This window comes from Protomyctophum parallelum (assembly GCF_964188405.1).
Source record: "Protomyctophum parallelum genome assembly, chromosome: 21".
Taxonomy (NCBI): Eukaryota; Metazoa; Chordata; class Actinopteri; order Myctophiformes; family Myctophidae; genus Protomyctophum; species Protomyctophum parallelum.
The window spans coordinates 36010379-36024876 of NC_139713.1; the positions used below are offsets into that span (position 1 = coordinate 36010379).

The 14498-nt window shown below is 41.2% G+C and overlaps 1 protein-coding gene across 1 annotated transcript; it reads left to right on the top strand.

The window, feature by feature from the left end:
• Positions 1-1406: 1406 nt before the first annotated feature.
• On the top strand, positions 1407-11125 carry prlra (prolactin receptor a; the record flags this gene model as incomplete). The annotated part of the gene is made up of 10 exons (XM_083793388.1): positions 1407-1440; positions 2557-2656; positions 4235-4370; positions 4597-4766; positions 5982-6148; positions 6251-6392; positions 7630-7726; positions 7931-8000; positions 8193-9171; positions 11121-11125. The coding sequence occupies exons 1-10, from the start codon at positions 1432-1434 to the stop codon at positions 11123-11125; spliced, it is 1875 nt and encodes a 624-aa protein (XP_083649514.1). The 5' UTR covers positions 1407-1431.
• Between the last annotated feature and the right edge of the window lie 3373 nt (positions 11126-14498).

A 14498-nucleotide genomic window follows, 5' to 3' on the forward strand; every position in this document is an offset into this window, starting at 1 on the left:
CAAGCGCGCCCACCCCTCTAGACCAGAAAGCACGCTCATTACAGTAACCAGAATAAATACAAACACTGCTGTCACTCACAAGAGAGAGTGGGAGGAAAAGGTATAGAGGTGGACGTTTTGCTGACTGTCATGCATCTTCAGCTACTGCTTCTGTGTGACCTCTAGTTCAACCCAGATAACAGCCGATATGTTGGTCACAACAGTTCCAGTCTGCCATGACTGGAAAGCAGCATCCCTGCTGTAATGTGGCACAGATTTTGTGGCATAAGCCTTAGCTCACATTATGCAAAAAGCTACAGCAACAGATAAGGGGACAGATGTATTTTAATCCTAAATTGAATGACACGCACGCACGCACGCACGCACACGCACACACACACACACACACACACACACACACACACACACACACACACACACACACACACACACACACACACACATTTTTTTTGCCCCCCTCTAGCTCTCTTGCCTTGTCATGTTTACTGTTCTTTTACATTTATTTTAATTAAGTGTAATCTTAAGGTTTAGGCTATTACGATTGATATTGGCTATTATCGAATGTAGCAGCCTGGTGGTTTTATTCGAACACTGAACCTACCCAATGAAAATGGACATATAGGCCCCTTTTCCACCGGTTGGTTCCCAGTGGGAACCGGTTCAGTTCTTTTTGGTTTTTAGTCCATGAGCCATAGCTCCAAAATTGAAACGTTAATTATGAATTGAGTGGGCAGAACCATACCTATATTAGATTGTTATCACCATTAAACTTCCCCAATTGAGTACTTACACGAAGACAATGATTTATTGTATTACAAATTTTACATTTTTAAATATGCAAATGAGGCATTATGTAGGAAAATATGCAAAATAATCAAAAATATGAAAAAGCTACTACTGTGGAAGGGTTATCATGTATTAATTTACTTGTATTGATCCTATAAACAATTTAATATAGGGTATAGTTTGCCCATCAATTTTGGAGCTCTGGCTCATGGACTAAAAACCGAAAAGAACTGAACCGGTTCTCATTGGGAACCAACCGGTGGAAAAGGGGTCTATAGTGACATAGTTATGTCATGACATAGTTAACCAAACGTTTTAGCTATAGTCTCCCCAGGACCCAAACTACATTCATTTTCAAATTTATTGCATTTGTTTTTAATTAATGAAATAAAAAATCTTTTGGGGGAATGTTATTTGAAAATGTTTTTGAAATAATACACACAAATGGTGTTTGGGAAATAGTGGTGTAGAGGCTTATAATGTCTGAAAACGTCTATTATAATGTCTGAGATCATGAAGGAGAGACTTCAGACAGTTCTGCAACAGGCATATTGATATGACATCTTCATGTGCTTTCCAGTTCAAATCTGCTGCCGAGCCACTCAAACGAAGCTATGGGAAAATGAACCGGGACCGGAAACAGGTATGATACAGGTAGCTACAAAATATGAATGATTCATGCAATATTTGACTGCTTTTGGTCTGCTTGCTTTTCCATAATGCTTCACCAAGAGGATGCAAAACAACCCAATGTTAGGCAAGGCATGACCTAAAAGTAATAGTTGTTTAGTCATAATTCCCAGTGATCATTGGCTTAAAGGACAACTTTAGTTTTTTTCAACCAAGGTTCATGTTTTAGGTTTAGAGAAAGTAAAAGATGAGTGTTATTTTTTTTCATTTGCTGCTTTCTTTCGTTTTAGGGATTTTAGCTGTTTTGACAGGGGGGGCGGGAGCATTCGAGCATGGGGCTAAATATGTATTTTTTTTACAACATTTTATAGCGATTTCTTTTTTTATTATTTACTATAGTCCTACTAGACCCCAAGAAATTACATCTGGGCATAAAAGATCACGAGATCTACTGAATGTGTCAAACTGACATATTGAGCCTATGGCTTCCCCCCAGGCTACCTTCATATTCAGCAGATCCTGTGATCTTTTGTGGCCAGATGTAATTTCTTGGGGTATAGTAGGACTATAAAAATTAATCGCTGTAAAAATAATACATATTTAGCCCCATGCTAAAAAAATTAACACTAATAACAACCTAAAACATGAACCTGAAACCATGAAACCTGAAAAAAACTAAAGTTGTCCTTTAAGTTTATTCGGATGCTTATAGGATGTACATTCTTGGGAGTTTTTTCCACTTCAAGTTGAATCAGCTAGTCGCACGTCATTATCATAGTCTATATTTAGACATACCAGTAAATAAATATAGTCAACAAGTGCTCTATATGACAGGGGTTCTCAACGATTTGGGCTGGGGACATCCGGGAAATGCTTTGAGCATGTCTTGCGAGTCGTGGCTGTCCGGGCACCCAGGCTGCTGAGCCAGCCTGCACGGCGTGCCGCGGGTTCGGCTTCCAGTCCCCGGCGGCCTTTGCCGTGTGTTTTCCCCCCCGTCTCTCTCCCCATTTCCTACTTTCAGCCTATTAATAGAGGCAGAAAAAGGCAAAAAGAATCCCAACTTACTTCCCCCGAACACGGGGCATCAGTATTGGTAAATCTGTTCTGGTCCTCATATTATCTGTTCTATTTCCTCCATAGTGCTCAGACATGTTGCCAACATCATTTGGCACCATAATGAAACCTGTGGCATCAGCTGTGTTTGTGACACTGCTCCTGATCGGACAGGCTAAAGGAACTCGTAAGTCACAGCCAACAGACTATCATTGATGACATTTTCAGAGGGAGTTCGTAGTGAGATTCATTTCTGTGTATTGTTTTGGTGTATGAGGCTCTATCATTTTCTTTTGTCTTATATTAGTCATTTGTTGATTTCGCCCAAGTTACATTCCAGAGTTTTAAAAAGCTAAAATGCTTACAGAAAAGGATAGGCAAATTGTTGATTATTATTAAAGGTATATTCAGTGATTTAACTTAATTCAAATATATTTTTGTTTTGTTGTGATAATCCTCCCTACTATAGATTGTGCTGACCATATAAGGAGTTCCTCCCTGTCCCCATGCAGTTAACCCCTGGGGGTCAAACAACCTTGGGTTTTGTTTTTGGCTAGGTGGCCTAGCTTTCATCCAATCAGGATAGAGAGGGGTGCAGGCCTTGGTGTGTGTGTGCTGTTGGCCTGTCACGTGTCCCCCCACTTAGTGCGTGCATGTGCACATCTTGTTACCGGGGTGGACCGGGATTTCTTTCCAAATCACCCAAATCACGGAATGCTCCTTAGTATAATACGTGAGCCTTCTTAGTTGCTAGATCCATTGATAAAAATAATCAGACATAATAATAATAATCATCGTCCTCAACATCATCATCATTGTGTATGTTTGTAAACGTTTGTTTTAAGTAAAGGCTCCAAAAGACATGCACTCTTCCAAAAAGTCAGTATTTCATTTGTAGAATGAAAGCGTTATTCAAAATACAACTTGTCCAGGATGACAGCAAAGCTAGAGATGATATTGTATATACTGCTGTCACAATTTGTGCTTGCATGTGGGGAATAATACATCCAACATATTGGGGTATCAATAAAGGCATTTGTTTGTATATGAAAGTGGAGAGATGCAATGGTGTCCGTGTCACATGACAAGAATAGATCTGCAAACAGAGCTTGTAGATGTGCTTTTGTCGGCTAACTGTCATACAACAAAATATAAATCAGGCTTTAGAGTTTACTGTCAAATTTAGTCAGATTTATTGATCCAGACCCTTTATACAAACAAAGATCTCTACAGTCTACAATCTAAGAAATGGAAGGTCACTGACGTTGCATAAAAAGGCACCAGATGTCCATCCTCCCGAGAGCTTATATGCTCTAGGACAGCTGGTGCTTTACCAGAATTATTGGGAATGTTTTACTGTTTGATATTTAGAGTGCATTATGTCTGGAAAAATGTGTTACAAGACAGTCTGTCATGTAGCTCTATTGATTAATTGTTACTATTGTTCCAATTGTTTTCTTTATAATCAACTAAATTGATTAGTCTGATTACCCGCTATTTCATACTTTATAGATTGTAGATATGTTACTTTTGAAGGTGTTTTGTATTATGTAGTATTTTATTAAAATTGATGGGGGGGGGGGGGTGATAATTGATTAAATCAATTATGCGATTATCTGTCGCACCCCTACTCCTCTTTAATCTGTAATAAAAGCATCCAAATTCGTGCTGTTATGCAATGGCATTTGAAAGCACTGTTATGAAAGCTGTAAAACAGGATCACGTCCATCCCATGTGTGAAGCTTCTTGTGGCGTCTCTTTTCAGGCCATAACACCCCTCCAGGAAAGCCCAGACTGACCAGCTGCCGTTCCCCGGAGAAGGAGACATTCACATGTTGGTGGGAGCCAGGTTCTGACGGAGGACTGCCCACCACCTATGCCCTGTATTACCGCAAAGAGAAGTCAGTGGTGGTTCTTCCTTCGGCACTTTTGCAAATTCATCCATTACATTAAGACAGTGATAGTATGTGTGAATAGGTGAAGGTGCAGATCCATTCATCCGGAAACTAAATAAATGTATTGCTCATTTTATATTCCTTCAAAATATTCTCTGCAATTTAGTTGTCCTGACTGAAATGTATTGACATGCATACTGCACCATCTCTATATCGCTCTCTGACATGGTAGCTCTGACATGGTGTACGAGTGTCCAGATTACCAAACAGCTGGACAGAACTCCTGTTTCTTCAACAAGAACAACACCTCTATCTGGATCAATTACAACATCACTGTGGTGGCCACCAACCCTCTGGGCAGCAACTCGTCTGAGCCTGTAGAAGTAGATGTGGTCTATATTGGTGAGCAATGGTTACTTTTGCTCTGCTCTTGTGTATTATTGCATCTCTATCTTACATTTTACGTTAATGCACGTTTTGTGCACATGAATTAGACTAACAGGGACAGATAGATTTATATACCGCTCTTTCAATAAGACATCCCTACTTGGTCAGGGGAGTTATTGCACTATGAACTTCAGGCAGTACTGCTGTAGTTGTCATCAGTAGGTGTCCTACACTAGGGTCTTAACCACTTTTTATCAGTGGAAGAGTAGGGATTCCAACGACCTACAACCACTGCAGATGTGCTAGTTTTTGTCTTGTTGAAGTGTACACCATGGCTTGCAATTACAAGATGGACATGGATGCATTTCTGTCTAGATTTCTATCAGGCTATCCCCTTATTGTGCACCACCATGTCACTAGCCTCGGTACCCAGCCCATGTCACAGCCAAATTAATCCTGTGCATATAATTATATTATCTGATTAATCAGTAATCGTTGGCTGAGCCTCCAGCTTGTTGGCTGTGCATAGATGACTGACAGTGTGTGAGTGTGTGTGTGTGTGTGAGTGTGTGTGTGTGTGTGTGTGTGTGTGCGCGCGCATGCGTGCGTACTGTTTCAAACAGTCCTTTAGTTATATTTATAGTTTTATAGTTAGTCATATTTAACCATTATAGCATCAATCAGGTGGACCAAATTAATCGGTCATGACATGCTAATCTACCCAAGCCAATGGAAACGTAATTGATTGATTGACAACCACCAGTGACATAAAATTAATACCAGCTTAAGTGATTTAGTTGAATGTATACTAATTTGACCACGCACGTGCGTGATCGACCGTGCACGCGCAGATTTCGGACGGTTTTAGGTAATTACATCGGCCGTTAGCCAAACAAGCTAAAAGTTGCTACATTTTGTTATATTAAGCTCCCGATTACAGGGGATTAAACGATTATGTCAATTACGTCAGTGGCCATAATGGATTTATTGATTCATTACGTCAATTACCGGTACATCAATAGCCATAAGGGGGTTAAGTGATTTAGTTGATTGTATACTAATTTTCTCAACTGTGAAATATCTTATACTGCTCAATGCCTCAAAAGGCCATGAGAGAATGCATGTGTTTTGTTAGAGTCAGAGAATAATATTTCTCTCTTTCCTTGACTTGCTCTCTTTTTCTATCATAAACACAAACACATGTCTTCCTTTCCACTCTGTCTTTTCTAGTCCAGCCACACACTCCTGAGAATGTGACAGTGGCTTTGATAGAGGACAAAGACGGACCCTTCTTCAAGGTGTCTTGGGAACCACCCCGTAAAGCAGACACACGATCTGGCTGGATTACGCTCATCTATGAACTTCGTGTCAAACTGGAGGGAAATGAGGAGTGGGAGGTAAATAATACAATAAATATATTCACTTTCCAGATTAGGTGGTTAACACAAGATGACATTTCACCAGGGTGCAGTCACACATCACATGTTTGTGGTTCCCAGGAACACCGTGCTGGCCAGCAGAAAACATTCAACATCTTCAGCCTGCGTTCAGGTGGAACATACCTTCTTCAGGTGCGCTGTAAGCCAGACCATGGCTTCTGGAGCGAATGGAGTTCCACCACATACATCAACGTTCCTGACTGTAAGAGTGATGGATCATTTTGAATTATTAAGACATTGTTTGTGGATGTCGTAATCATATGCCCTATATGACTTATTTTTCATGTGCCTCAGGTCACATGCACTGCCCCACTGAGATACATCTCACTTCTCCCCTAGCCAGATAAAGAATATTTTTTCTCCCATTTGCCACAGATTACATGTGTATCTGTGAAAACAGTTGTTTGACCCTGTAGCAAGGCAGACTTCATGGCTTTCCCAATCTTGATTATAATGCTATATTAACCGTGTCCATTTGGTGACACGGAGAGAGACTTTTTGTAATTTGGCTGGTATGTGGATTCATTCTTTGTGCTCTCCGAACTAAAGTGAACTGGCTGAAACATCATAAGCTCCTGACTGGACAATCATTTCTTTCATGTGGATTCATTTATTCATCTTTGGTATTTAAAAGGTATTTTTCTAAAAGTATTTCCTACTTAAGGCATTATATGGATATTGATCATTCTCCCTAAAAATATTCCTGTTAAAGCTAATTCTTAATTTAATAATCTAAAAGGTTTATAACCATTTTCGCTACAGGCTCTCTGCCTAGGTTTTTGGTACAGAGTACTTTTTTGTACTTTAGATTACTTTCTAAAGTATTTTTACATTTCCGGAGTTTCTTGCTCTGCTATCGAAGTTAAAATATACAGTCCTTTCTAATTAGCATTATTAATTACCTTAATTATTATTTATTTAACGAAGAGATCCTACAGACCGATACATGAAATGCTTTGTATTCTTCTGTATTATAAATATATGAACAAATGGTGTGGTGACCTAACCCTAAACCATTAGAATTCATAGATATTGCTGGATCCCACAACCTGTTGTATATCGTTGATCACCGGCTCTCCATATTTCAACTTTTTATGTTTTTTTTTAATGCCCTACTATGGTGTGTGACACCGTACTACGGTGAAAAAAAGCAATCTACAAGCTCACAGTCTACGCTTTGTAAGCTTGTGGATCTGCTATTTGTGCTATTTAGAACAATATTTTAAATGAAAGTGGTTAGGTGTGTCTGGGTTTTATAAATAGTGAACCAATGAAAAGTATTAATAAGAGCTTGTGACTAAATCATATCTACATCGGATCTATTGGAATACAGGTTAGCTTTATGTAGACGTGACAGTTTATTTTCCTTTTTGTCTGAAAAAACAGTTTTAGACAAGGTTTCCACCCGACAGTGACAACATGCATGTTGTGTTTTTTAGACATCCCATATGAGAGGTCCATGTCCATCGTCATCACAGTCCTCTCTGCCGTTATCTTCCTCATCCTCACATGCATCCTAAACATGAAGATCCACAGGTGAGAGAATGAAAGTATAATGTCACACAACGGTTAATCTGTATGATCTCCAATGATCCCTCCAAGGAGTGATGCCCCCATTGGAGTGATCAATGAGGGGATCTATGCATTTCATTAAATTAAAAGATAAACCATTAATCAAGGAATCACTGCAATAAAAAACATTCCTATACCTAAAATGTTTTATTTATTTTACAACTCAAGTGTGAAGCACTGCCTCCTGCCTCCAGTACCTGGTCCTAAGATCAATGGATTTGATAAGCAGCTTCTCAAGGTAAGATAGTACAACACTGGAATGTGTGTGTGTGTGTGTGTGTGTGTGTGACTGTGTGTGTGTGTGTGTGTGTGTGACTGTGTGTGTGTGTGCGTGTGTGTGCGTGTGTGCGCGCGCATGTGTGTGCGTGCGTACCTGTATATGCTAACTGTATCGACAACTAATGTACTGCATAATTATTCCTTTGCATAGGCTGGAACATGTGAAGAGGTCTATCATGCACTGGTGGTGCCTGGTTTCCCAATAACTACCATATCTGAGTCCTGTGAGGACTTGCTGGTGGAGGACTTGGAAGTGAATGCTCCAGAAGAGCAGGAGATGATGTTAGAGGAATGCAAGGACCTCCAGGAGGGTTGCACGAAATCCAAGGGTTCCCCATCAGACAGTGACTCTGGCCGAGGCAGCTGTGAAAGCCACATCCTGCTGATGGAGAAGTGTGGAGAGGTGGAGGTCAAAGAATATGAGAGAAAAATGGAGGCAGATAGGATAGGGCAGCGATTACGTTGGGAGGAGAGAGAGATCAGTCAGGCTCAACGAGAGGGTATCACCCCCGACATGTGTGACGGGAGGGTGAGGGTGAAGACCTGGCCTTGTGTGTTCTCGCCACTACCTCAGTATAGCTCCAGATCCCTGGTCAATCTGGGCTCACTGGAGACAACCAAGCCGCTCTTCCTCTCTGGCAGCTTGTTCCCTCCGCCCTCCACGACCTCCCAGCCAGCTCAGCACCGCTATGGCTCAGAGAATGGCCTGAATCTGGCTTCTGGCCTGGACGAGTTCCACTTGGGTGAGAAGCAGCTCCATGTATCCCAAACCCAGCCTCACGTGCACCTCCAGGAGGCTCACAGTCAATACAACATTCCCACCGTTGGGCACAAGGAGGCCACTGGCAAGCTGCAGCTGGCCCCATTCCGGTCCAAGGAGTACGTTGAAGTCCATGAGGTCAGTAAGGACGACATGGTGCTCCTCCAGCCCCTTTCATCAGACCAGGGCCAGGGGGATGCCCTCACTCAGCTACCCCAGGGCCAGGGGGATGCCCTCACTCAGCTACCCCAGAGACAGGGGGATGCCCTCACTGAGCTATCCCAGAGACAGGGGGAAGCCCTCTCTGGGGAAGCCCTCTCTCAGCTATCCAAAGGGGAGGACTACAGCAAAGTGAAGGGGGTGGCCAGTGGTAATGGTCTGCTACTCCAGAGAGAGGTGGAGGCGAGGGGACAAGAGAGGGAGGGGTGTCCTTGTGACCACGAGGAGACAGACAGAACAATACAGATTTGCTGCACAATGTCTGCCTCTCTCACTACACAGACACCATGGACCATACCAAATGTCTCTACGCACATTCACATGATGCCCCTTCAGGAAGAAATGGTCCTGGCAGAAAATGGTTATGTGGACACAACTACTATTCTATTGAATCATTAGGAGTTATTTAGTGGACATGACATGAGTGAGACAAAACAAGCACTCCCCCGTAACCTGACACCACCGTGGGTCCGTCTGGAGGTCACTGGCTTGTTGTTTCTGTTGCAGTGCGTTTGGTGTGCATTCCCTTGGATTGCCCAATGCACAATTAATAGGACATTGAATACTAAATGACAAAGACGAGCTAAAGCTCTTTTGGGGGAGGAATATAACTGGGAAAAACACTGCATGATCTGTGTTAGTTTTGGATGGAAAAGAAAATACACTAAGAAACTGCTGATAGCTGGAAAGAAAAGATGTTGCTCTCACAATGTTAATTTATCTATTTAAGATTTATTTCTTATAAGAACCTGATAAATGGTGATTTTTCCACATCCTTCCACTGGTCCACTCTAAATTCAAGAATACAAAAAGCAATTCGCCATTAATTAATTACAATATTGAATTTGGGGTGGATGTGTTGTTGTTAATAGTGAATATTTCTCCTGTATAACATAACATGCAACAATGATTTTTCAGGGCTCCACTGGAATTTGTGTGATCTGGTGTCTACAAAATGGTTTTGTACAGAACTGAAAATGTATTGCAATTATTTCAGATTTTTTTTTATTATGCTAGTAAATAAAATAAAACAAAAATGCATACTTTAAACAATTTGTTTTGTAATATTTGTTTATTAAGTCGGCTACTAGTACAGCTTAAATTTATTGCATTATATTATGTGTTTGGAAATGTCAAGCTATTGTCCATAACTGGACACAGATGATGCAAGCTTGGTCCCAGCATAAATGGGGCTGCAACATTTAATTGAACATCTTTTTAAAATATATTAGGCTATATACATAATATAAATAAAAATATAAAATAACTAGAAATATTGTTCCTGAAGAAACAATGTGGCAAGCCAAAGATTGTAGTATAAATAGTACAAATGCAGTCAAGGTGCCCCAAAGAATGTTCTATGAATAGTACAAATGCAGTCAAGGTCCCAGTGCAGTGCACTCTTTGACCTGTATATATCTGTGACTGTTGTATGTGAGTGTGTATTATAATGATTAATTCCTAATCATTATAATAGCTACAAAGGCTTTTAAAGTGTATTTAAAGTTTTAAACAAAGAAATAATAAGTCGAACAACACAAATCTATACAGTTAAAGAATGATACAAAGTGTCATAACAACACGCACCAAATCACTCCTGACTAACTGATGGATCCATCCTTAAAGTCATTCAACTCAGGATCCTTTTTATTTTTAGAGTTCACAGACTGTCCTGCTCAAATGCGGAAAACATCAAAAAGTGTGTGTGTGTGTGTGTGTGTGTGTGTGTGTGTGTGTGTGTGTGTGAGGGTGTGTGTGTGTGTGTGTGTGTGTGTGTGTGTTGGGGGGGGGGGGGTGAAGGAAGGTAGAAATAGCAGTGAATCTTTTAAATTCACTTATGCAAATTACTAGTCTATGAAAATTGAAATATTGGCGGCTTGGATCTGAGGTAAAGAAACTGATCATAGAAAACATACTGAAGTAATGGTGGTCTTCAAGTTCTTCCTTTTTAATGGAGACGGATTCTTGGTTTGGTCACAGTAGGAAGACTTCACTCTACAGTATGGATGCACTGATGAGTTTTTATTTTTAATGTTCTATGCAACTGAGCCAACACCCAAAAGGGTTCTCTCCTCTGTGAATTCTCTTGTGTCTCTTCAGGGTAGACATTGCGGTGAACTTAGTCCCACATTGATCACAGCTGTAAGGCCTCTCTCCAGTGTGCATTCTTTTGTGTGTCGTCAGGACAGACATTTGAGTGAAGCTTTTCCCACATTGATCATAGCTGTAAGGTTTCTCTCCAGTGTGGATTCTCTTGTGCGTCGTCAGGGTAGACATTGCGGTGAACTTTTTCCCACATTGATCACAGCTGTAAGGCCTCTCTCCAGCGTGCATTCTCTTGTGTGTCTTCAGGGCAGACATTTGAATGAAGCTTTCCCCACATTGATCACAGCTGTAAGGCCTCTCTCCAGTGTGCATTCTCTTGTGTCTCTTCAGGGTAGACATTGCGGTGAACTTTTTCCCACATTGATCACAGCTGTAAGGCCTCTCTCCAGTGTGCTTTCTCTTGTGCGTCTTGAGGTTAGACATTTGAGTGAACTTAGTCCCACATTGATCACAGCTGTAAGGTTTCTCTCCAGTGTGCATTCTCTTGTGTCTCTTCAGGGTAGACATTGCGGTGAACTTTGTCCCACATTGATCACAGCTGTAAGGCCTCTCTCCAGTGTGCTTTCTCTTGTGCTTCTTCAGGGGAGACATTTGAGTGAAGCTTTCACCACATTGATCACAGCTGTAAGGCCTCTCTCCAGTGTGCATTCTCTTGTGCGTCTTGAGGTTAGACATTTGAGTGAACTTAGTCCCACATTGATCACAGCTGTAAGGTTTCTCTCCAGTGTGCATTCTCTTGTGTGTCTTCAGTGTAAACATTGCGGTGAACTTTGTCCCACATTGATCACAGCTGTAAGGCCTCTCTCCAGTGTGCTTTCTCTTGTGTGTCTTCAGGGTAGACATTTGAGTGAAGCTTTCCCCACATTGATCACAGCTGTAAGGCCTGTCTCCGGTGTGCTTTCTCTTGTGTGTCTTGAGATGAGACATTGTGATGAACTTTGTCCCGCATTGATCACAGCTGTAGGGCCTCTCTCCAGTGTGAATCCTTTGGTGTACTTTGAGATAGTAAACTGAAGTGAAGCCTTTTCCACATTGGTTACAGCAGCAACATTTTGGTTTAACTGCGGGCAGGTCTGGACAGGTATCTGAGGTAGACAACATAGGTCTGATAAGAGACGCGGCTTCGTGCATCTATCTGCCTTCAAGTTCAGAGCAAACTTTATACACTTCACACTACTGTATATATTTAGTTGACCATGGGCTCCCTCAGGATCGAGTCTATACTTGGTCCGCTCCTTCTTCTTGGTCCTTCCCTCTATGGTAAGTCTCTTGGCCACAAACAGCGATAGCTAGAAATGCACTCTGTCGAGATGCCAACCTGCACCTGCTGTTCTAAATCCTTTATACCTGTTATTAAACATACCTTAGTTACGTCACCTAGAATGGTGCCCCCCTTATTGGCTGTTGATGGTGAAGTAACCAAAATAATCAACAAAAGAGGACACCGACATACATACATAGGCCTACATACCCAGCCAAACGCAGTACTTGCACGCTCTGTTTGAGCAAGTAATAATATAATATCTACAAGCTCAAATAGTCTGAGCGTTGTGAGCTTGTAGATAGTCAATATTAACCCAGGACACTAGGGTTCATTAAAGCAAAGAAACAGAGAGAGCATGAAACTCATTGAGGTTCTGGTGGTTTTCAGGTTCCTCCTGTTGAACAGTTCAGCCATGTCTGGTTTGGAATGAAGGAATTCATATAGGACAACTTTGCTTTTTCAACCAAGGTTCATGTTTTAGGTTGTTATTAGAGAAAGAAAAATATGAGTATTATTATAATTTTTCTTTATTTATTTGCTGCTTTTTCTTTTTAGCGATTTTTGACAGGGGGCGGGGGCATTCGAACATGGGGCTAATATTATATATATATATATAGTAAGGGCATTTTATCAGGTATTTGACCAATCTGGGAACTAAATTGTTACCAAGATATTTCTTCACCAATGTGTTTCTAAAGGTGTCTAATAACATGTACTAAAAGTTTGAAATTCAACTCCCGGGGGAAATTGAGTTATTGGCATAATATGTGACCATACCCATAACATCCTATATAAAGAAAAAAAGTCCAAATTTCATCATTCTTTCAGTAGCATGTGACATATGAAACTAGGGGGTTTTCATGATTCTGAATCCATTCCAAGCATTAGTTTTGCACAAAAAACACTCCTTGGGAGGAAAACGGCCATAGCCGTCATCACAAACGTGATGAGGTCAGCACATTTGGTCAAGTGGATATGACCATATTTCTTCTTACGTCATCATTAAGAGCTAGCCATACATATACACACCACGTACTCTGGTCCCAGCAGATCAGGCACAATTTGCTATTTTATTTTTACTGATTATGTATATAGTATACGTATGACTAGCTCTAAATGATGACGTAAGAAATATGGTCATTTGTGGTCATTTGGTCCCAGCAAAACAGGCACAGATTTGATGTTTTTCTGCGTAAGCCTCGAATGGCGGAACAGCTGTCACGGCGGAAGAGACCGGGCGAAAACATTACTTGCGCGCTCTGCTTGCGCAAGTAATAATGGGCCTTGATATGAAAAGGGTTGAAAACCACTGTTGTAGAGGGATTATGAGAATAGTAACCCCAGGGGCTCAGTCAAAGGGCCCCCAGGGGCTCAGTCAAGGGGCCCCAAGGGGCCAAACGTGTCACAAACACTGTTCATCCGCTTTACTCAGAACATTGTGTGACTACATTGATGTATAAACTGTGTGGGACGTTGACACTTGAGGGCCTGAGGGTGGCGCCAGAGTCAAGGTTTACTTTAATGGTTAGGATTCATAGACAAACAATTATTTTGGTATTTAGGAATCGAGGCATACAGTTTTTTGGCTGTTACAGCCGATATCGGTTATTTTCACAATTGTTGCCTCTTTCTTATGTAATATTTGACAATTTGGCCAATGTTTGACACATTATATAGGATAGGATAGCATTTCCTGGCGTCCCCATGGCAGATCTACAAGCTCACACGCGTTGTGAGCTTGGCAGCTCGGAATGTTCCACACGGCATAGGAATTAATGCTGGGGTTGGACTGGTTAAATGCCAAGTATAAAAGTTATTCTCAGTCTGTCCTAGTGGAAACAAAATATTCTCTCCAGCTTCCCTCCTTACATACTGCATCTTTGGAGGAACATATACATATTTACATACTGTTAATATGACAAAAGGTGCTATAAAGTGTAATTCAGGTGGTGCAGTGGATGAAAAGGTTATTTTTACAGGGGTGACCTGAGGCACACAATGTTTGTTGAACCACAGCCTGTCCTACACCAGTGGTTCCCAAACTTTCTCATGTCAAGGACCCCCAAATTAACACTAATTAGCCTGCGGACCCCCATTAGAAAACATAT